This window comes from Diceros bicornis, chromosome 8 (genome assembly GCF_020826845.1).
Source record: "Diceros bicornis minor isolate mBicDic1 chromosome 8, mDicBic1.mat.cur, whole genome shotgun sequence".
Lineage (NCBI taxonomy): Eukaryota > Metazoa > Chordata > Mammalia > Perissodactyla > Rhinocerotidae > Diceros > Diceros bicornis.
This window is the reverse complement of record NC_080747.1, coordinates 1,625,413-1,650,153: the sequence shown is the minus strand read 5'-3', so window position 1 is coordinate 1,650,153 and position 24,741 is coordinate 1,625,413. Positions and strand designations below refer to the sequence as shown.

At 56.2% G+C, this 24,741-nt stretch overlaps 1 protein-coding gene across 1 annotated transcript in view; it reads left to right on the top strand.

Annotated features, from left to right (window-relative positions):
- ZFYVE28 (zinc finger FYVE-type containing 28) overlaps positions 1-14,773 on the top strand; it is a 127,593-nt gene extending 112,820 nt beyond the window's left edge. The window contains exons 9-13 of the mRNA XM_058546576.1: positions 8,684-8,817; positions 9,589-9,705; positions 11,267-11,371; positions 13,706-13,809; positions 14,362-14,773. Of these exons, the coding sequence (XP_058402559.1) occupies positions 8,684-8,817; positions 9,589-9,705; positions 11,267-11,371; positions 13,706-13,809; positions 14,362-14,493 (592 nt within the window). The 3' untranslated portion in view covers positions 14,494-14,773. The remainder of the gene's footprint in view (positions 1-8,683; positions 8,818-9,588; positions 9,706-11,266; positions 11,372-13,705; positions 13,810-14,361) is intronic.
- The last annotated feature ends 9,968 nt before the right edge of the window (positions 14,774-24,741 follow it).

Genomic DNA, 24,741 nt, shown 5'->3' with positions numbered 1-24,741 from the left:
GGTCAGTCTTCTCTGCACCAAAGTGGTTTCATTTTGCTTTCTGTTCTGACTCAGGATGCCAGCCTCCACTTGGTCACTCAATTACAGTATCTGCTCGATTGTATTAGTCAGCTGTGCTGCATAACAAATTACCACACAGAATTAGAATTACAATGCAATTCTAAACAGTTACATCAATATCAAAGGTTTTAGCCAGCCTGTGTCTTTAGTGATGGTCAAGTCAGGGTGCAGCACTCTGGCAAACCTTCCAAAGTGCACGTCTTGAATGGCACACATGGAGGAAAATATCTGGTTCCATTGTTGGAGTAGGAAAAAATGGCCTTTTGACAGAAGAAAAGGACTTTTTCATCTTGGACTTCTAGGAGTCTGTGAAATAAGAGAGAACACAACTTGGAAAAACTAATAGCATCTCAAGGTGTTTCTTGCTATGACATCAGATGGATTAATCTGTGAGCCTTTGAAACACTTTGTAAAGCCCTAATTAAGAGAAAAATAAGGAGCGACAAGAGGAACTGATGGGCTCCAGAGGCAGAGTTTAAGTGTGCTTGGATGTGGGGAAATTGAAAGTTTGGACATTTGCACAAACACATACCAATTCTAATGAGCCACCCTGGACCCTCGTGCAGATGGTAGGCTAATTGCTCCTTGCAAAAGCCATCCATCCATCTCGTCCGTCCATTCATCCACCCACCCACCCATCAATCCACCCATCCATCCCTACATCCAGTGGTCTGTCTAATCATCATCCATCCCTCCATCCCTCCATACATACATACATACATCCACCCGCCCACCTATCCACCCATCCATCCGCTCATTCATCCAATGGTCTGTCTAATCATCCATGCATCTATCCGTCCGTCCGTCCGTCCATCCATCCAATCGTCTGTCCATCCATCCATCCATCCATCCATCCATCCATCCATCCATCCATCCAATCGTCTGTCCAATCATCCATCCATCCATCTATTCATTCTAGCACAGTGAGGATTTAGCAGGGGAGGCATGTGCATGCTGATTTGGATTGAACTGTTGATATGTTGTAGTGCTAACCCCCAGTACCTCAGAATGTGGCCTTATTTGGAAATAGGGTTGTTGCAGATGTAATCAGTTAAGATGAGGTCATTAGGGTGGGCCCTAATCCAATATGACAGGTGTCCTTATAAAAAGGGGAAATTTGGACACAAACACACACACCAGGTGAATATATGTGAAGATAAAGACAGAGATCAGGGTGAAGCATCTAAAAGCCAAAGAACACAAAGATGACCAGCAAACCACCAGCAGGGGAGAGGCCTGGAGCAGATTCTCCCTCACAGCCTCAGAAGGAACCAGCCTGGCTGACACCACGATGTTGGACTACTGGCCTCTAGAACTGGGAGACAATTTTTGTGGCTTAATCCCCCTACCCCCAGTTTGTGGTACTTTGTTATAGCGGCTCTGGCAAACTAATACATATTTGATCGTACAAGGCTGATAGGTCCAGGCTGCCCAGGGGGTGTCAGCACAAATATCTTTGGGCAGCAAATATGCTAATGTCTTCTGAACAGACCAGAATCTTCCTGCTTCCTTTCCTCTCCAGCCCTTTGCAAGGTCTTTTTTCCTGTGATTTTAATGCATGACTCTGTGTTCCAAAGGAAGACAAGTCCGACTCCAGCACGGTGTCCCTGTGGGATGAGCACAGGCTGGGAACGGGAGAGAGGATAAACCCCGCTATCTGCTGAGGGCATTCTCAGACAGTCACTGTCACCACGGGAAACAGCTTAAGTCCACAGAGGGAACAAACGATAACAAGGAGAAACGGCTGGGACCGAGAGGGCAGGTGCTGACCCAGGAATAATTGAGCCAGGAGGGCGGGAAATCACAGCAGGGACTCAGTCTGAACCATGGCTCTGGTCCGCTGGCGGATGGTCTGCCCAGGGCCCCCGTGTCCTGTCACCTTCCTAGGCAGCCTCTACCTGGAGCCAGTAGGCCCCTTCCGAATGGGTCCCAGGGGTGTTGGTACATTCTCTCAGAGCACTCTCCAGCGGCCATACTCCTCTAGCCCTCAGGGTGGTGGGCATAGGTCCAAGGTCCTTCTGGAAGACTCTAAGGACCAGCCACTGCTCCCCCACCCCATCCCCAAATCTGCTCCAACAGACACCCTATGGGGTGCACGGACATCAGCCTGAGATTTGCTATGGGACTTATGTCCTAATGGGGAGCACGGGGTGGGAGGCTTTCAGGACTGGGCTGGGAGAGCCCCTGGTGTGGGCACCAGCTTGCCTGCTCCTTTCCCAGGGGTGTGCTGCACAAATCCCCACCCTACAGGAGTCTCCCCCTGCTGGACCACAGGCCAGCCCCCTCTTTAGGCTAATAATGCGTCCCAATGGCGCTTGGCTTGAGGATGTCAAAAAGGCAGTGGGTCAGAGGAAATCCTGGAGTCCTGCCCTTCATGGGTGTGGGCATCAGGCAGGCGCTGGGCAGCCCTCAGACTCCCACGGAATGGGACATGCGGCCCTGAGGCTGTGGAGTGCCGACGCTACGCTGCTGTCAGGGCTCCGTTTCAGTCTCTGCTTGCTCAAGGAAACGGCTGACAGAAACAACTCCAGGTAAGAAGACAGCCCAGCCGACACCTGGAGTTCAGCCTGGTGAGACCCTGAGCAGAGATCCCAGTGATGCCACACCAGACATCTGACCCAAGCAAACTGTGAGCTAATAAATGGGTGTTGTTTGAAGCCAGTAATTCAAACCAAAATGGAATTGTTACAGGGAATTTTTGCTGCCTTCTGTAAGAGAGTGGCAGGAAGCAGAATTCAGATGGATAGTGGTCACTGAAGGTGGCTGGATTTTTCAACTGGATAAATGTTCAAAATTAGTGTTGATTGACTGCATAGATATGACTGGTGAGGTATCTGGTTACAGACTCCTTGGTGAGGCATAGGAAGCCCTTGGTGGGGTGGGTGCCTCTCACTCCTCCAGCCTCAGCCTCTTATGGCTCAGTGTCCCTCTGCGTCTCGAGTTCTGGCCATCTCTCTCTCTTACTGTTCCCTCCCTCACCATAGAGATGGACTCACTGGGCACCAGCTGGCCTCTCAGCTCTGTCTTGTTAATGTGTGGCTCCCACACTAGACTCTGGGCTCTTGGGGGGCACACACAGGTCTGATTCATCCCTGGGACCTTCTTCCACATCCCCACCCTGTCTGTACAGCAACTTCTCCTGGAGAGTCAGCACCCTTCTGAAAGGGTGGCCCCGGGCAGTGTTCCTGGGCCTCCTGGTGCCCAAAAAATGCCCATCCATGTGGCCCTGAGGGACCGGGCTGACCTAGACAGGTCCAAGGTGAAATCCTGGATCTACCTCCGCTGTCTGCTCTTTTGTAACCCTCAGCGCTTCCAAGCCCACCGGGCTCCCTGTAGGCAGTCCCTCCCTGACTTTCTGTCTAGGAGCAGTCTCTTTATGGAGCTTTGGCTTTCTCTTTCCCTCCAGCTCCCCCCACTGCTCTGCCAGAGATTCAAATGGATCAGGGCAGAGCAGTGGGAGAGGGCTTTTCCCCCAAAACTGAAGTATGTTCGGGATTGAGACAGCAGTTGGCAATCTGATCCACCCACCCACTGATCTGCCGGCCTCGGCCTCAGTCTTAATCTGCTGGAAGAATTAATTGCTTTTTTATGCCACAGTATAGACTTCATAACTTACAAGCTTCATAACTTACAACTTTCCCTCGAAAGTCAGGGCCCTTCCCCTGGTTTCTCGCCCAGCAGCTGTGTGCAGCAGCAGCACATTGTCCAGGAAGACTGCCCAGCCTCCGGGGCATTTATCTGCGGGGGTGGGGCCACAGGGCTGGACCCCAGAGGTGCCTTCCGGAGCTGCCTTCTACCTCTGCTTAGAAACGACCTCCCTGCCACAGGCGGGGTGGAGGTGCCACCTGCTGCCGGCAGGCACGTCCTCTCTCCTCGAAATAATGTTTATTCTTCTGATCACAAAAGTAACACTTGATCACAGAGGACACTTTGGAAAATAATAATTTATCTATAGTCCTACTATTCAAATAAATGTAAGACTAATGCTTTGCCTTGAATATATTTCCCACTCTCATTTGATACCTCTAATTTTTAAAATGTTACCTTTCTCATTTAATATTTTAGCATTTCCAGCATCATTAGCTATCCTTCTACAAAGCAGAAATTGTATGGATGTGACTCGAATTTATTGAGTCAACCTACTGTTGATGGACATTTAGCTTATGAGCTATTTCTTGAATATGAGTTTGCTAGATGATTACAAGAAAAACATTGTTTTATTGTTTTTTCAAGTGTACAATTCAGTGGCTTTTAGTATATTCACAGAGTTGGCAACTGTCACCACTATCTAATTCCAGAGCATTTTCATCATCCCATAAAGAAACCCTGTACCTGTTGCAGTCACTCCCCGTTCTCAGTTCCCTTCAGCCGCTGGCAACCACTAATCTTTTTTCTATCTCTGTTGATTTGACTATTCTAGACATTTCCAGTAAGTGGGATCACACACTATGTGGCCTTTTGTGACTGGCTTCTTTCACTTAGCCTAATGTTTTCACAGTGTATCCACGTTGTAGCATCTATCAGTACTTCCTTCCTTTGTGTGGCTGAAAATTAATTCCATTGTGTGGATAGACCACCTTTTGTTTATGAATTTATCAGTTGATGGACATTTGGGTTGTTTCCACTTTTTGGCTACTATGAATAATGCTGCTATGAACAGTCATGTACAAATTTTTATGCGAGTATGTTTTCAGTTCTCTTGGGTATATACGTGGGAGTGGAATTGCTGGGTCGTACTGTGTGAGGAACTGCTCAACTCTTTTCTGAAGTGGGCGGCACCACATTAGTTTCTCACCAGGAATGGACAAGGGTTCCAATTTCTCCATATCCTCACCAACACTTGTTATTTTCTGTTTTTTTTTTTTATTATCATTATAGTCATCCTAATGAGTATAAAATGGTATCACATTGTCATTTTGATTTGCATTTCCCAAATGACCAATGATGTTGAACATTTTCATGTGTTTATTGGCCATTTGTATATCTTCTTTGGAGAAATGTCTATTCAGATCCATGGCCTATTCTTTAGTTGGGTTATTTATCTTTTTATTGTTGAGTTGTAAGTGTTCTTTCTATATTCTGGATAGGTCACCCTTAGATACATGATTTGCAAAATTTTTCTCTCATTCTGTGTGTTGTTTATTCACTTTCTTGATGGCATGCATTGAAGCATAGAAGTTTTTTTTTTTTAAATCACTCTCATTTTATTTTTTCATTTGTTTTTTTTGTGTGTGTGTGAGGAAGATCAGCCCTGTGCTAACATCTGCCAATCCTCCTCCTTTTTTTTTTTTGCTGAGGAAGACAGGCCCTGGGCTAACATCCGTGCCCATCTTCCTCCACTTTATATGGGATGCTGCCACAGCATGGCTTGCCAAGCGGTGCTTTGGTGCGCGCCTGGGATCCAAACTGGAGAACCCCGGGCCGCCGCAGCAGAGTGCGCGCACTTAACCACTTGCGCCACCGGGCCTGCCCCTGAAGCATAGAAGTTTTTAATTTTGGTGAAGTCCAGTTATCAGTTCTGTCTTTGGTTGCTGTAACTTTTGGTGTCATATCTGAGAAACTGTTGCCTAATCCAAGGCCACAAAGATTTACTCCTATGTTTTCTTTGGAGAATTTTAGAGTTTTAGCTCTTACATTTAGGTCTGTGATCTACTCTGAGTTAATTTTTGTATATGGTGTAAGGTAAGGGTCCATCTTCATTCTTTTGCATGTGGAAATCCAGTTTTCCCAGCACTATTTGTTGAAAAGACTATTCAGTCCTTATTGAATGGTCTTGGTACCCTTGTTGAAAATCAGTTGCCCATGACTGTATGGGTTTATTTCTGGACTCGCAATTCTATTCTATCATCATGTCTGTCCTATGCCAGTGCCACACAGTCTTGATTCCTGTAGTTTCATATTAAATTTCAGATCACGAGTGTGAGTCATCCCACTTTTTTTCTTTTTAAAGATTGCTTTAACTATTCTGGGTCCCTTGAATTTCCATTTGAATTTTAGGATCAGCTTGTCAATTTCTGCATGGAAAAAAAAGGCAGCTGATATTTTGATATGGATTGCATTGAACTTGTAGACCAACTTGAGGAGTATTGCCATCTTAACAGTATGAAGTCTTCTAATCCATGAACCCAGGATGTCTTCCATTTTTTTAGCTCTTTAATTTCTTTCATTGATGTTTTGTAGGTTTCAGTGTATAACTCTTACATTTCTTTTGTTAAATTTATCCCAAGTATTTTAATCTTTTTGGTGCTATTGTAAACGGGATTGTCTCAATTTCATTTTTAGTTACTTCATTGCTACATCTAAATATAATTCATTTTCTAAAATAACAGCTTTATTGATATATAGTATATATACCATAAAGTTCACCCTTTCAAAGTGTACAATTCAGTAGTTTTTAGCATGTATTCACTCAAACTTTGGTATCAAATGCCAAGCCAATCCAGCCCTCTTTGCCATACAGACCTCCTCAGTTCCTTTTCTTCTGCTCTCCCCTTGCCCTAAATCATTTTTCACTTTTTTATTTTGGTAAAGTCTATATAAGTGAAATTTACTATTTTAACCATTTTAAAGTGTACAATTCAGTGGCTTTATGTATATTCACAATGTCATTTTCAGAACTTTTTCCAGAACATTTCCAGAATATCTATTTCCAGAACTTTTTCATCTTCCCAAGCTAAAACTCTCCCCATTTAACACTAACTCCCCATTTCCCCTTCCCCCAGCCCCTGACAACCACCATCCTACTTTCTGTCTCTATGGATTTGACAACTCTTAAGTACCTCATATAAGTGGAATCATATGGTGTTTGTCCTTTTGTGTCTGGCTTATTTCACTCAACAGAATGTCCTCAGGGTTCATCCATATTGTGGCATGTGTCAGAATTTTGTTCCTTTTTAAGGCTGAATAATATTCCGTTGTATGTATATACCACATTTTATTTATCCATTCATCTGTTAATGGACATTTGGGTTGCTTCCATCTTTTGACTATCACGAATAATGCTTCTTTGAACATTTGTGCACAAGTATTTGTCTGAGTCCCTGCTTTCAAATCTTTGGGGTGAGGCTGACCACTGAGACTGTGGGTATTGAATGGAAGTTGACACTCTGGACAGTGAAGTCCCCACCCCCTTTCCTTAGCGCCCGGGGTGGGAGGCAGCCAGGCCCATACCCTCAGGCTGAGAGTGGGGCCTTCGTCTCTGGAAACCCAGCAGCCCAGGAAGGAGACCTGTAGATCATCAATCAGTAGGGTCCCAGGAGAGCAGCAAGTCCCATCGGCTGGCACGCCCAGCCCCAGCCCCAGCCTCCCATCGCTCCTCCATGTTCCAATGAAATATTAAATACTCATAAACGAATATTCATTACATCAGAGTTTGCCAATTAAACGCACATTCTTGGAGCTGGGCCGGTGGCGCAGCAGTTAAGTGCGCGCACTCTGCTGTGGCGGCCAGGGGTTCGCAGGTTCGGATCCTGGGTGCGCACCCACACACCCCTTGCTAAGCCATGCTGTGGCAGCGTCCCATATAAAGTAGAGGGGGATGGGCACGGATGTTAGCCCAGGGCCAATCTTCCTCAAGAAAAAGGGAGGATTGCCATCGGATGTTAGCTCAGGGCTAGTCCTCCTCACACACACACACACACAATAACGCACATTCTTGCACCCCGCTACACACACACACACACACACATTCAACTGAAGAAAGGGACCCCGTGACTCTGGGCCTCTTCTAGCCCAGCCTCCTTCTGCACTGGGCTGAGGTGATGCCACTGGGATGTGAGGAGGGAAGTGCATGGTGGTGGGGAAGGAGTGTGTCTTAGTAACAAAGTTCCACACAGTGGGGGCTTATAACAACAGAAATTTATTCTCTCACAGTCTGGAAACCAGAAGTCTGAAATCCAGCAGGGCCACACTCCCTCTGGAGGCTCTACGGGAGGGTTCTCCCTGCCTCTTCCAGGTTCTGGTGGCTCTCGGCATCCCTTGGCTTGTGGCTGCTTCACTCTCATCTCTGCATCCATGGTCACTTAGCCTTTCCTCTCCCCTGTGTGTTTGTCTCCTCTCCATCTCTTATGAGGACATTTGTCATTGGATTAAGGCCACCGGACAATCCAAGATGATCTTCTCCTCTTAAGATCCTTAACTTGATTATAGCTGCAAAGGCTCTTTGTAAGGTCACATTTGCAGGTTCCAGGGGTTAGGATGTGGACACATCTTTTGGGGGCCACCATTCCGCCCACCGCAGAGGGTGTACGTAGATGAGTTGGATCTTCCACAGGAGGAAGTCAGTAGATGGTGTTAAACCAGGGAGGCAAGAAGGGGCAGCCTGAGCTTGGGACTCTACACCAGGAGAGAGGGAGGACTTGGGAGTGGTTGCTTCAGGGCGGCCGAGGTCAAAGGTGGCAGACAGGGTGGGAGCTGGGTCAGAAGCCCTGCTGTGCCAGCTGGCTCCTTAGGTGGCGGCATGACTTGATAACATTCTAAAGTTAGGTTACAGGAAAGTTGTGCATCTGGGCAGCTCAGCTCCATAGAGGGCACAGAGACTCTTGTCTTCACTCGCTGTCTTTCAGCCTCCAGAGGCCCTTGCCGTGACCCCCCCCAAACAGCTTGCATTTCCTTCTCTGTGCAGCTGCTCCACCGCCGATCCCAGCTCTTCAGACAAGACCAGGCCGGAGGCAGTCCCTGTGGCCACAAGAGAGAAGATCCGGTCCAAGTTCCATGGCAGCCACGACCTGATCCACCGCCTGTTTGTCTGCATTTCAGGTGCACGTCTGGGCCTGGGGGGCGGGGGGGGCGTGGGCTTCAGACACAAGGGCTGTGCTTCAGGCGACCAGCCGCTGCCGAGTCAGGGCAGCGCCCTACTGATGTCTGGGTGTGGGTGGTGCTAGCTGATGTCTGGTGGTGGTGGGCTGCTGGTGGTGCCAGGTCTTGTGTGGGGGCTTCCCCACTGTGTCATTTCGTCGTCCCAAGCCCTGCGCTGAGGCCATGCACACAGTAGAGAGGAGGGCTCACTTCTTCACCAGGGCGCAGCTGCGAGTGGAGGATCCCATTCCCGCTCCCATCGGCCCCTCAGCTGCCCACATAGGGAGGTTCTTTCTGTTCAATTTGTGGTTCAGATTTTATCGCACTTTTGTTTCTTTTCTCCTCTGGGGATGGTTGTACAGCAGGAAGGTGAAGACAGAACTCCCGGCCAAGTTCTGTCTCCAGGAAATTCAGAGAGGGGAGTGTGCAAAAAAGTGTCTTTTTAATGTTTTCCTTTAAATAACAAATGTATTCATGTGGTTCAAAAGTATAAAAAGTGTGCAGCGAGGTCTGCCCTCTCTGGCATCCTGCTGCCCTTCCCTCCCCCACCTATGGTGAGGGGTCCAGACAGTGCTGTCCTGCAGGAATTGTCTCCCAGGGGCTGGGCAGCCTCTTGCCCTGACCGACCTGCAGGCGCGTTGGTCTCGGGCCGTGAGCTCCGGGCAGGTTTCACCAGCCAGAGCACTGAGCCCCCAGCGCTGGTCAGCCTGACCCCCTCGTCCTCCTCCCCAGGTGTGGCTGACCAGCTGCAGACGAACTACGCCAGCGACCTGAGAAGCATTCTCAAGACCCTCTTTGAGGTCATGGCCACCAAGCCAGAAACGGATGACAAGGAAAAGTTAAAGAAGGGTGAGTGCCAGCTTGGGACAGGGACTGTCGTGTCACCGCCCCCAGGAAGTGGGCCCCGCAGAGACCCGCACTCCTAGCCCTGGGCAGATAAGGCCCCTCCACAGCCACCCAGCTCCTACATGACCTGCCCCGTTCCAAATGGAAACCACCCAGCAGTGCCAGGCTGTCTGCTGGGGGACCGAGGGGCACACGTCACAGGTCCTGGAAGTGCCCTGAGAGGCCACGTGCCCTGAGAAGTGGCACCACCCCCTGCAGCTTTGCAGGTGGGTCACAATCCCCCACACACAGGCCCATGTATGTAGCACCTGCTCCTCTCCCCCTGCACACGCTCCAGCAAGGTAACCTGACTTAGCGCTGACAGGCTGGGAGGCACGGTGCTCTTCCTCTGCAAGAGAGACCCAGACGTGGCACAGCGTCACTTCTACCGAATTCTGTTGCCAAGGCCGTCAGAGGCCAGCCAGAGTCAAGGAGGGGACGTAAGCTTTACCTCTCAATGGGGGGGGTGGCCATCTATGACCTGTGGCCGAATATGACCGGCCTCATGTATTTACACACGCTCAACACATCACAGGCACATGTACGTGCTCTCACACACATGCACTCACACACTCGCACGCACACTCACTTGCGTACTCATACATGTGCATGCTCACACACACAAACCCATACCCTCACACATGCACACACGTGTACTCACACGTGTGCACGCTCTCATGCACACACACTCACGCACTCATACCTGTGCGTGCTCACACACTTGCACATGCTCGCATGCACACACTCACGCATGTGCATGCTCTCACACATGCACACACACTCGCACATGCACGCATGCACACTCACTCATGTGCACTCATACCTGTGTGTGCTCTCACACACACGCACTCATACCCTTGCACGTCCACGCATGCACACACACATGACTACTCACACGTGTGCATGCTCTCATGCACATGGTGCCCACCCCTGGGGAGGGGGCCCAACCCCTGCTCACCCACCCCTCATGCTGGGCTGAGGCACCTGTTCTGAGTGAGATGCCCCACATCACGAGGGCTACTGCTCAAGAGTGTCTGGACGCACAGGGCAGCCGGCCCCGGCCCTGGAGCCCACCCCAGCCCACAGGGCATGTCCTTACTGGTGGGGAGGAGGAGCCTGTCCCAGCTCTGCCTCCCACTGTCCACACCACCAGGCTGCACTGCCCCCATCTTCCAGGGGATTCTGGGCAGGCTACCTTCCGGAACATCATGGTTCAGAAAAGGCAGGTAATATGGAGCCGCTCTGCAAGCAAGGATGGTGGGCCCCTTGGCTACGTCCAGGCCTAGTCCCCTGCCTGCCTCGGGAGTCACAGTCCAGGGAGACTTGACCACACACAGACAGCGCAGGGGCCCAGGACAGGGCACTCAGGTGGAAAGGCCCCCGGCCCTGGTGGCACCCAGCCTGTGGATGTCAAGGGACGGTCGAGTGGGTTTGGGGGAGCAGACCCCCTGCTGGCAGCACCAGGTGCACCCACCAGGGACAGGTGATGGCACATTGACCCCAGCAGCTGCCCTTTCTCCTCTAGTCACCCAGACTCTGCGGAGCGCGGCCTTGGAGGACTGTGCCCTGTGCCAGGAGACTCTGTCATCTTCTGAACTCGCGGCCAAGACCCGCGACGGTGACTTGGAAGGTGCGTGGGGAGCTCTGGGCCAGGATGTGCTGCATGCTGAGCATAGAGCAGCAGGACCCTGTCTGGACATTTCCCCCTCTCTGCCCTGGATGGCAGGAAGGCAGCGCTCCTCCAGCTGGGGGCCCCACCCCAGAGGCTGTCTGGGTGCATAGCTTCCCATGGGAGGCAGCCTCCCACTCCAGTATCCCCTCCTCAGTTCCCAGCGTGGTCACACAGGCCCCCTTAGCTGCGACAGCATGACCTCAGGCCAGTTATTTAACGTCTCTTAGCCTGGGGGCACAAGGTAAGGGCATGAGGAGCAAGGAGCTGCCGATCTCCAGGCCTTTGGCTGTGGCTGGGGTGGCTTGTCCCGGGGCACTGGCACATACCTACCCCCCAGCATTCACCTGCGCCGCAGGAAAGGCCTCACATGGTGGCGTCCAGGGAGCTGCCTGCCGGAGTCACAGGGAGCCTTCCTCACAGGGGCGCTGCAGACCCTGCTGCCCCATTAGCCTGGAGGTCGGCTGGCTGGAGGCCCAGAAGTTTGGTGGTCAGAGAGGGAGTATCCAGGCGGGTTGGGGGCACTGGCAGCACATCTGTGGGGAGGGGGAAGCCCAAGGCCTTCAGAAAGGGCTGGAGGCCTGAGAGACGTGCTGAGATGGGTGATAGCAGATAGGCCTGACGAGGTGTGGAATGTGACCAGAGCAGAGAAGGCGACTGAAGTTGACCCCATGATAGGCCAGAGGTCACACCACTCCCAGTGTGCATGGCTGGCTGGGCTGGCCCCTACTGGTCCCCAGTTCAAGGCCTCCCTTGGTGCTGCCCGGTGACTGGGGCACACACTGAGGCCACCTTCACCACTATCCCCTGGGGGTGACAGAGGCTGGGGAGGGGTCAGGAGCAGCACAGGCTCCCAGTTTCCTAAGCACCCTGAGCCTCAGTCTTCTCTACCTTTCTGTGAAAGCACCTGTCACAGGAACTCGGAACCCCTCTGCTCTCAAAGGAATGAATGTCATGCACTGCGAGGTCCCGACTTGCCCAGCGCACAGCCAGGGGCCGCGACCTCCTCATGGACTGCCAACCCAACCCCCTCCTGGAAGTTGTCCCCCATGGCAGGGCCTGGGCCCTGGTCAGAGGAGGGGGTGCCAGGCTCAGGAAGTCCTCAGGACCCTCACAGTCCTCCCCAGGCGAGGGTCCGACCTTGTCTGTCGGGGTCGGAGCCTGACCGGCCCAGCCTCTGGCGGCTGCCACTGCTGTCCAGGGCTGCCCTGGGGCCAGTGCGGGATTTTACATGTGGGTGTCAAGCATGCGAGACGATCTTCCTGCGGTGTGGAGTGAGTTAATGGGGTCCAGAGCGGAAGCCAGGAGAGCTGGGTGGGAGGCAGTTGTGGGGTCCACGCAGGCAGGAGAAGGAGCAGATCCTTGGGAGTATGGTAGTGAGGAGGAGGGAGAGAAGGAGGCGTGGAGACCCTGGGTCTCCCGTGGACTGGTGGCCTTGCCGAGTTCCACTTGTAGGCACCGAGAGTGAGCCCTGGGGGCGCAGGGCTGGGGGTCAGGTCTGGGGGTCATATGAGGGTGGACCGGAGACCTCTGATCACCTCTGTGACCCGAGGGAGAGATCCTAGGTGTCTGTTTCCCCCTCTGAGTGTCAGTCCTGGCCTCAGGGCCGGGCACATGGTGGGCACCTCGGTGCCCAGGGCGGGAGGAAGGTGCCCATCTCACCCTGCAAGCCAGCTTCTCCCTGTGCTGATGTACCTCCTGAACTCCAGAGCAAACTCGCCAGAGGCTTCCACCAGCAACTGCCTTGAGAAGTGAGATAGGACCGGCCCCACGGCCCCTGTGGAAGGAGGAGGTGGCCCCTGGCCCCGGCCTGGGCTGCACAGGTGTTGGGAGGAGCAGAGCCATCTACTTGGGCCCCCAGGGCCCCCCGAGAACCTGAGAACTGCTCAGGGGGTGGTTTCTTCACTTCTCAGGCCCCAACTACACCAAAGGGCCCTGCAGGCTGAGTGCTGGCAGGGGAGGCTTGGGAGGGGGTGGACGCTCCCCGCCCATGTCCTGAGTGCAGGTGGCCTGGCCTGGGGCAAGGCACAGGTTGCACCTGGGGTCTGATCGACGGTCATTGACGATAGCTGCGAAGACTGACCTGTCCCTGTGATGCCGTCACCTTCCTGGAACCACAGCCTGGAAACAGAGTCTGGGGGAGGACTGGAGAGGAGAGTGGGGGCTGCCAGGGCCACCTGACCAAAGGCTCCTGCACACCTGCGGCCTCCGACCCCCACCCCAGCCCACCTGCCCCCACTGTCGATGCTGCATGGCTCCCTCTGGCTGACGCATCCCTCACTCTCATTGTCACAGACCCGCCCGAGTGGGTCCCAGACGAGGCCTGCGGCTTCTGTACCGCGTGCAAAGCGCCCTTCACCGTCATCCGCCGGAAGCACCACTGCCGCAGCTGCGGGAAGGTAGGTGGGACATGGCGGCTGCAGGCGTCCCAGGGGCCATCCACAGACACAGCGCAAGGGTCTGGAAGTCAGGAGCGATGCCCCAAGAGACTGGTGAGGCCTTTGGGGTCCTTGTGCAGAGAGGCCTCTGAGCCCTAGGCCCTGCTCTGACTTGGCACAGAGCATGGACTCTGGGCCCTGGGCCCACTGGGTCCCGATGGTGCCGTGCTCAGCCCCAGCTGCTTCAGAGCTGGGGGTAAGGAGGGGACAGAGCTGGGGGAGAGCAGCCTTGGTGCCAGGACCTCCTCCACAAGCCTGGCCTCCTGGGACCAAGATCTGCCCCAGGTTTTCCTGAAGGTCCCAGCCCCACAAAGGGGCCGCAGTCCCCTGACCACTAACGCCCAGCCTGGTCTGGGTGGGAGGTATGTGCGGGAAGGCCAGGGGGTGCTCAGGGCTCTGACACTGTCCTCACTGGCCATCCCTATGGGGGCCAAGGTCAGAGAGTGAGACGGGCAGGGCTATCAGAGATCCCCTCCTCGGCTCACTGTCCCCACCGCCTCCTCCGCGTTCCAGATCTTCTGCTCCCGTTGCTCCTCGCACTCGGCGCCGCTGCCCCGCTACGGGCAGGTGAAGCCGGTCCGCGTGTGCACGCACTGCTACATGTTCCACGTCACACCCTTCTACAGTGACAAGGCGGGCATCTGACACAGTGCCTGGGCACTCCCCAAACACGCCAGGGCCCGTGGACTCCCAGGAAGGAGGCGCCGGGGGCCGTTCTCCCTGCCTCCTCCATCCAGGCCGCTGGCTACTGGAGAGTTCTCACTGCATTTCATCAAGCTGCTGCCGCCGCCAACGCAGAGGCTGCAGGCCGCCCAGACTTCCAGAACGTCCAGCGCCTCCGTCCCACCCACCCGGCCTCCCCACACGTGGGGACCCCAGGCCAGCCTTAGGGGCAGCAGGAGGTCAGCTTTGCCCAGGGGAGTACCCAGGGGTGCCAGGTGGCTGCCTGGACAAGGGTGGGCTCTCTTCCTGCCTGCCCCCCTGGCTCGCTGAGCTACTGCCTTGAGGCTCAGCCGTGGCAGAAGGCCTGCTCAGCGCCCGCTCTTGACAGGGGAAGTGGGGTGGTTGTCTGAGCTCCAGGCAGCCTCAGCACCTGGGACTAAACCTGGGGCAGATGGTGGACGCCTAGGGAAGAGGGGCCAGGCCTCAGCGTAGGGTACCGCAGGGCTTCCTGCATGCTTGCCGAGCCAGAAAGACCGGGCAGCATTCTCTCTGCAGGGCCCTGAGCCCACAGCTGCCCACATTCCCCAGTGCCGCCCCCTCCCCACTCCCCTCAGGACCTCGGCTAAACAGAAGGCATCTCATTTCTTCTCAGAGGGAAAATGCAGGAGCAGACCCAGTGGTCCGCTGGGCAAGCTGGCGTGCCCCTGCTGTTATCTGCCCACCACTGGCCACCTGCTGATGGGAGGGGCAGGCAGCTGCCCACACAGCACTGAGACCCACAGGCAGAGGTTTCCTGGGTCCTTAGGCCAGGGCTCCCCAGGCAGCGGAGGACCACCGGACATCACCCACTTGGCTGCCAATACCCCCTTCCCTTTGCACCCCCTGGGACCCCAGCCCACCTTTGCAGACCCCGGAGCAGCCCAGGACCCAGGCTGAGGGCCCCAGCACGGACACCTCCTCAGGCTTAAATCTCAGGCTTCACATTGCAATGACGATGCAGTTTTATTTTTAGAGAGATGACACCTACTGCTTCTTTTATAGGATAAAACCCAATTACTATTTAACAGTGAAATACATATGCACAAAAACGGCTTCTGTGGGGGGAAAAGTATATAATGGAGAGAATATTATGTATTGAGATTATTTTTATTTTCTAAATGCTATAATTCGAAACCATTTCCATAAATCTATTTAAGAATTGCAGACGTTCTTGTTTCTTATGTGGACACGGACTCCTTTTCCTCTGTCTGGGAAGCAATGATGTTCTTGCAAACCTGCATTCTCCCCTAGGAAGGTGGGGGCTTCTGAACTCTTGGGACAATTGAAGAGCAGGACTTGGTCTTCCACCAGCCCCCAGGAGATGTGTGGCCACCTCCCACCCCATCCCACTCCCTGCAAGGGTTTCAGTCTCCCTGATGCCTGACCATCTGCCCAGCCCCTCGTTTCATGTGTCCTCAGCTCAGACTCCTGGCCTGTGTGTGTGTTCAGTGGGGTGTGCTCTTGGACACCCCACCTTGGGGCCCTCCCCACCTTGGTGGTCCTGGTCCTGTGCCACCCACCCACCTGGGGGCTGCCTTCGGGAGTGCCCTGGAGAGAATGCAGGAGGGCAGGTCTTGTGCTGGGGTTGCCATGGTGCTGGGCCTTCCTCTGCTCTTGGAGGCTGAGCCCTTGGGACTTGGGTGCCCAGTCCCTCGGAGGTGGGTGCTGGGAGTCCAGAGAATGGGGGCATGGCTGCAAGAGGCCCCAGTGGCGGCCATACTCACTTTCTTTCTGGTAGGTGAGAAAGTGTTTCAGAAGGTGCGGGCTCCCTCTGAGCAGCCCTGAGTCCTTCAGGAGCAGAGGATAAGGGGCATCCAGGGGGACCTGGTGTCTGTGGCTGCCCAAGGCTGGGCTCCATCCCCCAGCCCACGTGGACAGAGCTCCTCCCACCACTGTGGATGGCTGCAGCCTATGTCACTGGCTTGACAGCAGCACCTTCTGGAATGTCAGCTCTCTGGGGGAGGCCAACCCCTACTACCACCAACTAGGAAGTCAGTCCCCTGCAGGAGAAGCCCCCATGAAGCTATACTGTGGGATCCCCCTTCCTCTCCTCACAGGCACCCACAGTTGTCACCTTCCAGACTTGAGAGGTGGTGGCCCTCCTCGTCCACCAAGTCGGGGTGGGAGAGGGAGTGGAGACCTAGGAAACAGAATCTGCCCATTCTCAGCACAGACAGAGCCACCCTCCAGAGGAGGTATCTTGGGCCTCAGGGAGACAGGGGGAGCTCTGGTGTGGCCTGGTCCCGAGAAGCCCTCCAAGCCAGCCTTAGCCTGCCTTTGTGCAGTGGGTGGGGGTGGCAGCCCTGCCTCGAGCTGCAATGCAGGAAGGCCTGGGGCCACGGGAGCCCCCAACGAGGATGACCAGCTGTCCCATTTGACAAGGAATGAGAGATTTCCTGAGTCATGGGACTGTCCATGCTAAACCGGGGACGTGTGGTCACTCTGCCCTTCTACAGGGCTATCCCCACCCCAAGGGCAGAGCCAGGACCTAGGGGTGAGGAGGGGTTAGTTGAAGGCAGAGATTCCCGCTGAGGAAGGAGCTAGAAGGAATGGGCTGCTGCACACCCACAGCAGGGGCTCTGGAGTGGGAGACCCTGGAGTTGGGGCAGGGAGAGGGCCAAGAGCTCCGGATTTGGAATCAGCCCTTGCAAGCCAGCCTTGGACCCAGAGCAGGTCAGCCTTCCTGAGTCTCAGTTTCCCCATTGTCACCATCATCGCCATCCTTCCTGCTACTATTTTCTGAGCGTTGTCCCTCTACTCTCCACGACAATCCTTCAAGGGAGCAGGATCCCCATGTCATAGATGGGGAAACTGAGGCTCATGGAGGTTAGTAGGTGACACAGCCAGGTTGTGGGCTTTTAGGAGGGTCACACAAGAGGCAGAAGCAGAGTGCCCTGTGACGTGAGGAGCACTGGGAAGCACTGGCCCCGGCTGCCTGTGCCTGGAGGACCACTGCTGGGGAAGGCAGCTCTGGAGACAGAAGCTCCTTCAGCCTCAGAGTGTCAGTACTTCCCCATCTGGCAGCTGGAGGAAGACTAGGGGGCTGCCAGGAGCCGGGCACACGTGGGTCTCAACTGCCCGCCTCACCACTCTCTCTGGGCTATGCAGAGGCCTGGGGGGAGGCTGTCATGATCTCCAACACCCCCAAGCTTCTGGTAACAGGTGGGGCCCCTAGGCCTGGCTGGGCCCCCCACAGGCACTCAGGACCCAGAAGCAGCCTGCAGCCCCCAACAGGCCGGGCCACCAAGTCAAAGGATGGAGGGCCTGGGGCGGAGCTCTCTGTATCCAAGGGACCTAGGAGGCTCTGGGCAGAGACAGCCACCCTGCCTGACCTCTAGGAGGTGGCACTGGGTGGGGAGAGGGGAAGGCCCACCTAGGGGGCTCCCTCCCACTGCAGGCTCAGCTCAGTCCAGAGGCCCCCCCCACCCACGTCCACACACCCTGGCCTTTGGAGGTGCCCCTGCTGCCTACCCCCACTTGTGGCTCATCTGTCCCCACAAACATTCTAGGGTACAGCTGGCCTTCCCTCAGACTGGTCCACCTCCCCCAGAGACCCCAGGCCAGCAGCCCCCCACACCAGCTAGCTGCATGACCCTGGGTGGGCAGCGCATGAGAGGAGAAAGACTGTTAGTGTCATGTTGCTGATGAAGGGGATGGGACAATATCACCCGAAGAGGCCAAGCGGGAGGGGCGGGGTTGGCGGACACTCCCCCTTCCCTCCTGTGGCCCAGGCCTGGGCTCCCTCCAGGGTCCCTGATGCAGCCCCTAATCGCCACCAGGGGGCGTCCCGTCCTGCTACCTCCTCTTTCTCCTGGCCGGGGTCCTGTCTGAGTTGAGGGCAGCTGCAGCGCTGCCAGCAGGGGTCGCCCTCCAGGTCAGGTGGGGGCCCCCAGTGCAGCCACATGCAGTGGCCAGGGCCTAGTCCTCGGGGTCCTGCAGTGGTTGGAGGGACAGATCCCAATAGAGGATTCTGGCCTGGTAAGGACCACAGGCAGGGCAGACCGCTCTCCAAACGGCTCGGGGAGCGGGGAAGAGGGGTCCCGGTCGGAGACGGACACTGCAGACCACAGGGCTGGGGGTGGGGGCTGACAGCACCATGGAGGGAACGGCTTCCCAGCCATTCTTGGCTCTTCCTGTTCTCCGGACTCTGCAGTGGGAGCTGGGGGGAGGCAGGCAAGACCCAAAGTGCCCACCCCATACCCCGCCATGACCCAGAGTCTTGGAGGTGCTTGTGTCCTCCCAGGCCCACCCAGAGCCACCTCCTCCAGGCAGCCTTCCCAGACAGTGGCGCCCCCCAGGCCCCAGCCTCACATGTTTTCAGAGCAGAGCCTGGGGTCCTTTTGCAGGAGTCAGGGAACCTCACAGAGCCTCTCCTCCTCTGAGACTGAGGGCGTGGATTCCAGGCCGGCAGGGAGCAGTTGCTGGAAGGTAATCTCGCCCCAAAGACTTAAACACACAAGCGGCTCTGGGTCCTGCTGCTGTGCGCATTTGCCCCCAAGTGGTCGGGGCACCTCAGGGCTGGAGCCTGCACTTGAGCGGGGCAAAGATGGGCACCCAGACACCCCAGGCCTCTCCTGCCCTTGGGGGTCTGCAGGTCTGGGGGCCGTACGAGCTGGCTGAGCAGGCTGGGCCTTGAGGGGTGAGCAAGATCTCTGTGGAGATGGGGGCCAGAGCTACAGAGGCACAGAACAGCCTGGAGAGTTTGAGAAATGGTGACACTCCTGGTGAGGCTGGAGCACAGATGGGGAACAGGCTGGGTCACCCCTGGTGCCAAATGTTGGGCTTTCTCCTGAGGGCACTGGGGAGCCATGGAAGTGTTCTGAGCAGGGGAGGACATGGTCAGATTTGGGGTTTGGAGACCTTGCAGGGAGGATGGGTTGGTGGGGCAGAGGCCAAGGACCCCACTGCCGGGACCTGAGCTCCATCAGAGGCAGTAACATAGCTTAGCCACAGTCACCGCTCTGACCTTGCTGTCCCCCCAACCTCCATCACTCAGGACCCTGCTGAGCGTGTGGGCTATGATCTGAGAGGCCGCTGCACCCTCAGAGAGAGGCAGCTTGGGCCACACTTGCCAGAGCCCAACCTGCTGCCCTCTGGGTCTAGAAGCAGCTGGATGACCTGGGGCCCAGGGGTGGGCGCTTGGGGGGTGGGTTTCCTGGGCTCCAGCCCTCAGGGCATCCAGCCTGAGACTAGGAGGCCTCTACTCAGGACCACGTGTAGCAGCCAGGCATGGGCCCTCAAGGCTTCCAAGAGAAGGGTGGGGAAGCAGGCCGGGAAGGCCCAGGCCAGAGGACCCTAGACGGCAGGACTGGGAGAGAGGTGTTCGGATGAACCTCAAGGCCCCTATTGTTCACAGGGAGGAGACCTGCCCATCTACTCTGGATTCATCCTCCTCTGCCTTAGAGAAGAAAGGGCCCACAGCCATTAGGGGCCCTGGAGCAGCAGCAGGGCCAAGCTGGGTCCCCTGGCCTGCCCACCTGAGCCTGGGCCTGGCCCCTGGGAATGGAGGAGGGCCCTGGCCCTGAGCTGTCAGAGGTCCTGCCCTCTGGCTTTGGAGGCCACATGTGACAGCACAGCAAATGCATGAATCTGCACCACACCCCTCATTCATAACTTTTTGTCCTGTAAAAAATTTTTAAAAGAAAATTTAATTGTTTTGCTTTTGGACATTTCTGGCTATAAGAAATTCATTTAATTTACAATTATCTGCATTTTCCAGGGGTCATTGAGTATAGTGGGAAAATTTTGTAAAGTGAGAAAAAAAATCTGTCCTACAAATTGTTCACAAATATAATGAACTGTTTTCTTATTATTTTTTTTTAAGATCAGCCCTGAGCTAACATCCATGTCAACCCTCCTCTTTTTTTTTTTTTTTCTGAGGAAGACTGGCCCTGAGCTAACATCTATTGCCAATCCTCCTCTTTTTTTTCCCTTACTGGCGAACCCTGGGCTGCCAGTAGCAGAGCGCGCGCACTTAACTGCTAAGCCACGGGTCTGGCCCCGTTTTCTTATTTTAAATTTAAAAATAACATTGACATTATGTTAGGTTATGCAGACATTTAATTACATCTTCATGCATCTTGGTTTTGCTGTCTTGTTACTGTGTTCTGGAGGTAATTTTTTCCTGACTGGTAAACTTTGAAGGCCCCCAAATGCTCCGAGGCCTGGCCTGGTGCCCGTGGCTGGCTACCTTGGGCAGCTACCACGGCACCCTAGGTTTGATCGTGACTGGGCAGGCCCTGCCCCATTTCCCTGTGTGTAGGGCCAAGGATTAATATTCCTGCCACTTCCTGGGCATCCCTTTGTGCCCAGCCCACTGCTGCCCAGGGCTTTCCATGCATCCTTCATTGTACCCCACAACCACCCCAGAGGCAGGTACTGTAAATTTCCTTTTGTAGCTGGGGAAACCAGCTAAGAGATTAAGTGACTTGGCCAAGGTCTTGTGGCTAGACTAGAATCTAGGGCAGCTTTGAGGGAGGGACCCAGTGACAGAAGCCCCCCAGGATCTCCCCGGGTCCTGGACACACCAGCCATCTTGGTGCAGGGGAGCCAACACTTCTAGGAGGCTGGTTGCAATGCTGGGCTCTCCAGCGCCCGATGACCCCCGGCCAGGCTCTGTCCCTAGGCTCCCCAGACCCAGACCCTGCCTGCAGGGAGCTGTCTAAACCTGCCACCCCCCCAGGGTCTGAGGAGATGCAGGCTGTGGGAGGATTCCAGCCGACCCAAGTGGGCAGGGCAGCCCCTTGGTCTCAGCCTCCTGCCCAGAGTGCTGGGCTGGGGACCTGGGTGGCAGCGGGGAGTCCACCCCAGTGACTGAGGAGACAAGAGAGGAGGTGGGGCCAGGGCCGGTCATCCTGGAAGCGTGAGAAGGAGGCTCTGGAGGAGGAAGGGCCTCTCAGACCTTCCCACCTGGGTGGGGGTGCTTCCTAATGCTGTGCTGAGAGCCAGAGACATGTTCCCAAATCAGTATATGTGGCGGTGATGGGGATCCTGGGTCCAGAGAAAGGGAACCAGGGCCTGGTGAGTGTGGGGGAGACCAGGAATCAGTCTTCTAGAGGTTTCTTTCCCTCAGGTCTCCTTAGGGCCTTGAATACTCTCACATGATCCCGGGGGTGGGGAATAAACCAGTCTTTCCCAAGCTTTGGGACCAGAAATCCTCATGCCATACTCCAAATGCCCCCAGAGATGAGGTGGGTCCTACCATTCTCATTTGTAGCTAGGGGAGTGAAGCTGGGGTGGGGATGGGGGGGAATCCCACGAAGCCCAGGCAGACCTGTACTTCCACCCAAATTGGGAAGTTCCTTCTAGATTCACGCCTGCCCCTCTTCCCAGAGCCCCTAGCTGGGAGCTCTGGGGTGGGCTGGGCTCCCTCAAAGGGCAGTGAGGGAGAACAATCCAGGAGGATGGGCAGCGAGGGGAATGTGGGCTGGTCCAGGAGGAATGCATGGTGGAGGGCCCAAGGCGGCATAGGTGTGTGGGAAAGGGTTCAGGAGTAGGGGCAGGGGAGGTCCACAGCCCCCTCTTGGGCTCTACATGGAGATAAGGGTAGGCTGCCTGGGCTCCCAGAGGGAGGAGGCCTGAGATGTCTGCCTCTTCCCTCCTGGGCATGGACCTTGCTGGTTGCCGCTCCGACGGGTCCCTGCACTGGAGAAGGGGCAGGAAGGGCTGGGCAGGTGTGGGAGAGGGGGCTAGATGAGGAGGCAGCTGGCCTACCCTGGGCTCAGGGAAGGCTCCCTGGAGGAGGTGATACAGCCCCACCAGAGACCTGCCCTACAGAAGTGGGTCTAGGGGTGGCACCGTGCCAGCATCCTCAGGCTCTGGGCCAGCCAGTCCAGACCCAGGGGGCATCAGGCCCCAGGACCACTGTAGTGCCTATGCACCCACCTGGGGTGGCATGGTGAGGCCTGTGGGTGTGCAGACTTGGCTGGCCCCAAGAGACACCAACACCCACCCCCCTTACGGCCTTCCCCGCTAGCTCCCCTAACTCATGGCTTAGCGTCCTCCGGGATCTCCCCTGGGGGCTCTGCCCCTGCCTGCCCGCCAACAGGCCCAGAAAAAGGTCGGCTTGAGTACCCGCCCCACCCCGCCTGCCGCTCCCTCTCTCCTCTCCTCTCCCCGCCACCCCCCACGCCATCCGGCCCACGCGGCGCCTATCTGTGTCCGCGCCAGACCCCGCCCTCCTGCCAGCCCCTCGCTCACGCCGTCGACCCGGCCCACCACACTCACAGGCAGTGTGGAGACCCGCGGGCACCAGAGCATCTGGGTGTGGCTGGGGGAGGGGTCCCCAAAATGCCGTAGATGTAGATGGAGGTAGGGTGGGGGACCAGCCCATCTCATCTCAGGCTGGTAGGCAGCACGCTCGGGGCTCCCGCAGTCACACCTGGGCACCTGCACCACCTGCTGTGGCACAGAGTGCACCTCATGCCCCATGGCAGGAAGGAAGGTGGGCATCTGGCAGGTGCCCACTAGGCAAGGTGTAGGCTGGCTTTAGGATTGGGGTCAGCAGTCCACCCCTCACGTAAGCAGGGATGGAGTAACCCTGCAAAATGCTGATGCCCTGATGGTGAGCCTGGGATCCTGCCTCCCATAGCCCAGAATGCACCCGGCCCTCCTCAGAGCTGGGCGCCTGCTTTTACCCTGCACAGCTCTGTGCAGCCTTCCAGACTAACCTGGAGGGCCACAGCACCCAGCTCTTGTTACAGGCTCTGCCCTGGCCCTGGGGTGACTGTGGGGCAGGAGCAGGAATATTCCTAAACCCGTTGCTCAGATCACAGAAGTCATGTTGGGCCAGGAGATGGCTTGGTCTCCACGGTCCTGTGTCACCAGCCCTGGGTCGCGTGTATGGGTGCACTAATCATTCCGCTAGGATTTCCGGGAGACCCTGGTGAATCCCTAAACCTCAGGATTCCCAGTTTCCTTTTCTGTAAATTGGGGATGCGGAAACACACGAGGAAATACATATAAAGCTTCCAATAGGTCCTAGGACTGAAAGTGCTGAGGTTTTTATAGTTCTTGTTCTGTTTTGTTGGCAGCAGCAGCGACCCCCGCCCCCTTCAGAATTTCTGTCGGGGGTCCAGCCACCCTATCTCCCACACTCTCCAGCCTGCTGGTCCCCTCCTCAGGAGCTCCACTAGGGCCACCCGCCAGCTTGATGAGGAGCTCTCTCCCCCTCACGGAGGCAACTCCCTTCCCTAGAAAGCACTTCCTTGGCCAGCGCCTGTCCCACCCTTCAGACCAGACACGAGCACGCAGCCCCCAACTCATGGGAGCCCCTCCCGACCGTGGCGACAGACCTTTGACCCCCTTCTCTAGGCCGAGGGCTCCTCCTTCGGCCCTGGGGTCCACCGCAGCTCTGAGGGACCCCTCCCTCTCTGGGCCTGTTTTCTCATTGAGATCCTCAAGGAGACCTGGTTCTTAGGCTCAGACCGTCCAGCCCCCTCCTCCAAGCCCCGGCCTTTCCTGGGGTCACTGTAGGTCCGGCAGGGAGGGTGTCGTTTTGCAGCCCCACGCGAGACCCCGAGGAAACCGCGAGGCCCGGTGTTCCCGCGGAGCCAGTGTTGCATAGGGACCGGGGGCCACAGGTTCCTGCGCACACTGTGTAGCCCCGGCAAACCGCGGGGCGCACGAGACGCTCCCCGCGCCCTAACCGGCCCCGGCGAGGGCGACGGGCAGTGCCCCCGCGCTCGCTTCCTCTCGGCAACGCGTCCAGCCGCTGCGCCCTCATTGGCCGCGCGCCCCGCTGCCGGCCATTGGTCCGCAGGCCCTATTTTACATAGACCGTTCTGGGCCAATCGGCGCCCGGCGCCTACTTAACATGCACGCCGGCCGCCAGTCAGCGCGCGCGGGGGCCGGGCCACCACGTGCTGTTGCTAAGCTTGGGCTTCTAAATTGTTACTACAGCGGCGGCCTATCGGAACCGAGCTTAGCATCTGTCAACATTCTCGGCCAGGCCCGAGGCGTTCGGCCGGCTCCCATTGGCCCGGGTCCGCCCCAGCGCCCGCCCCCGGAGCCGCAACGCCGGCCCCCATTGGCTGCGCCGGCCGCCGCTCGCCCTTATGTGTCAATTTGAGGGCCCGAGGCGGAGGGTGGCGGCCCAGCGCTCAGCGAGTCCGCGGGAGTCGGGGAAGTGGCCGCCGGGTGCGCGGGGCGGGCGGCGAGCGGAGCCGGCCGGAGGGGGCCGGGCAGCGGCCG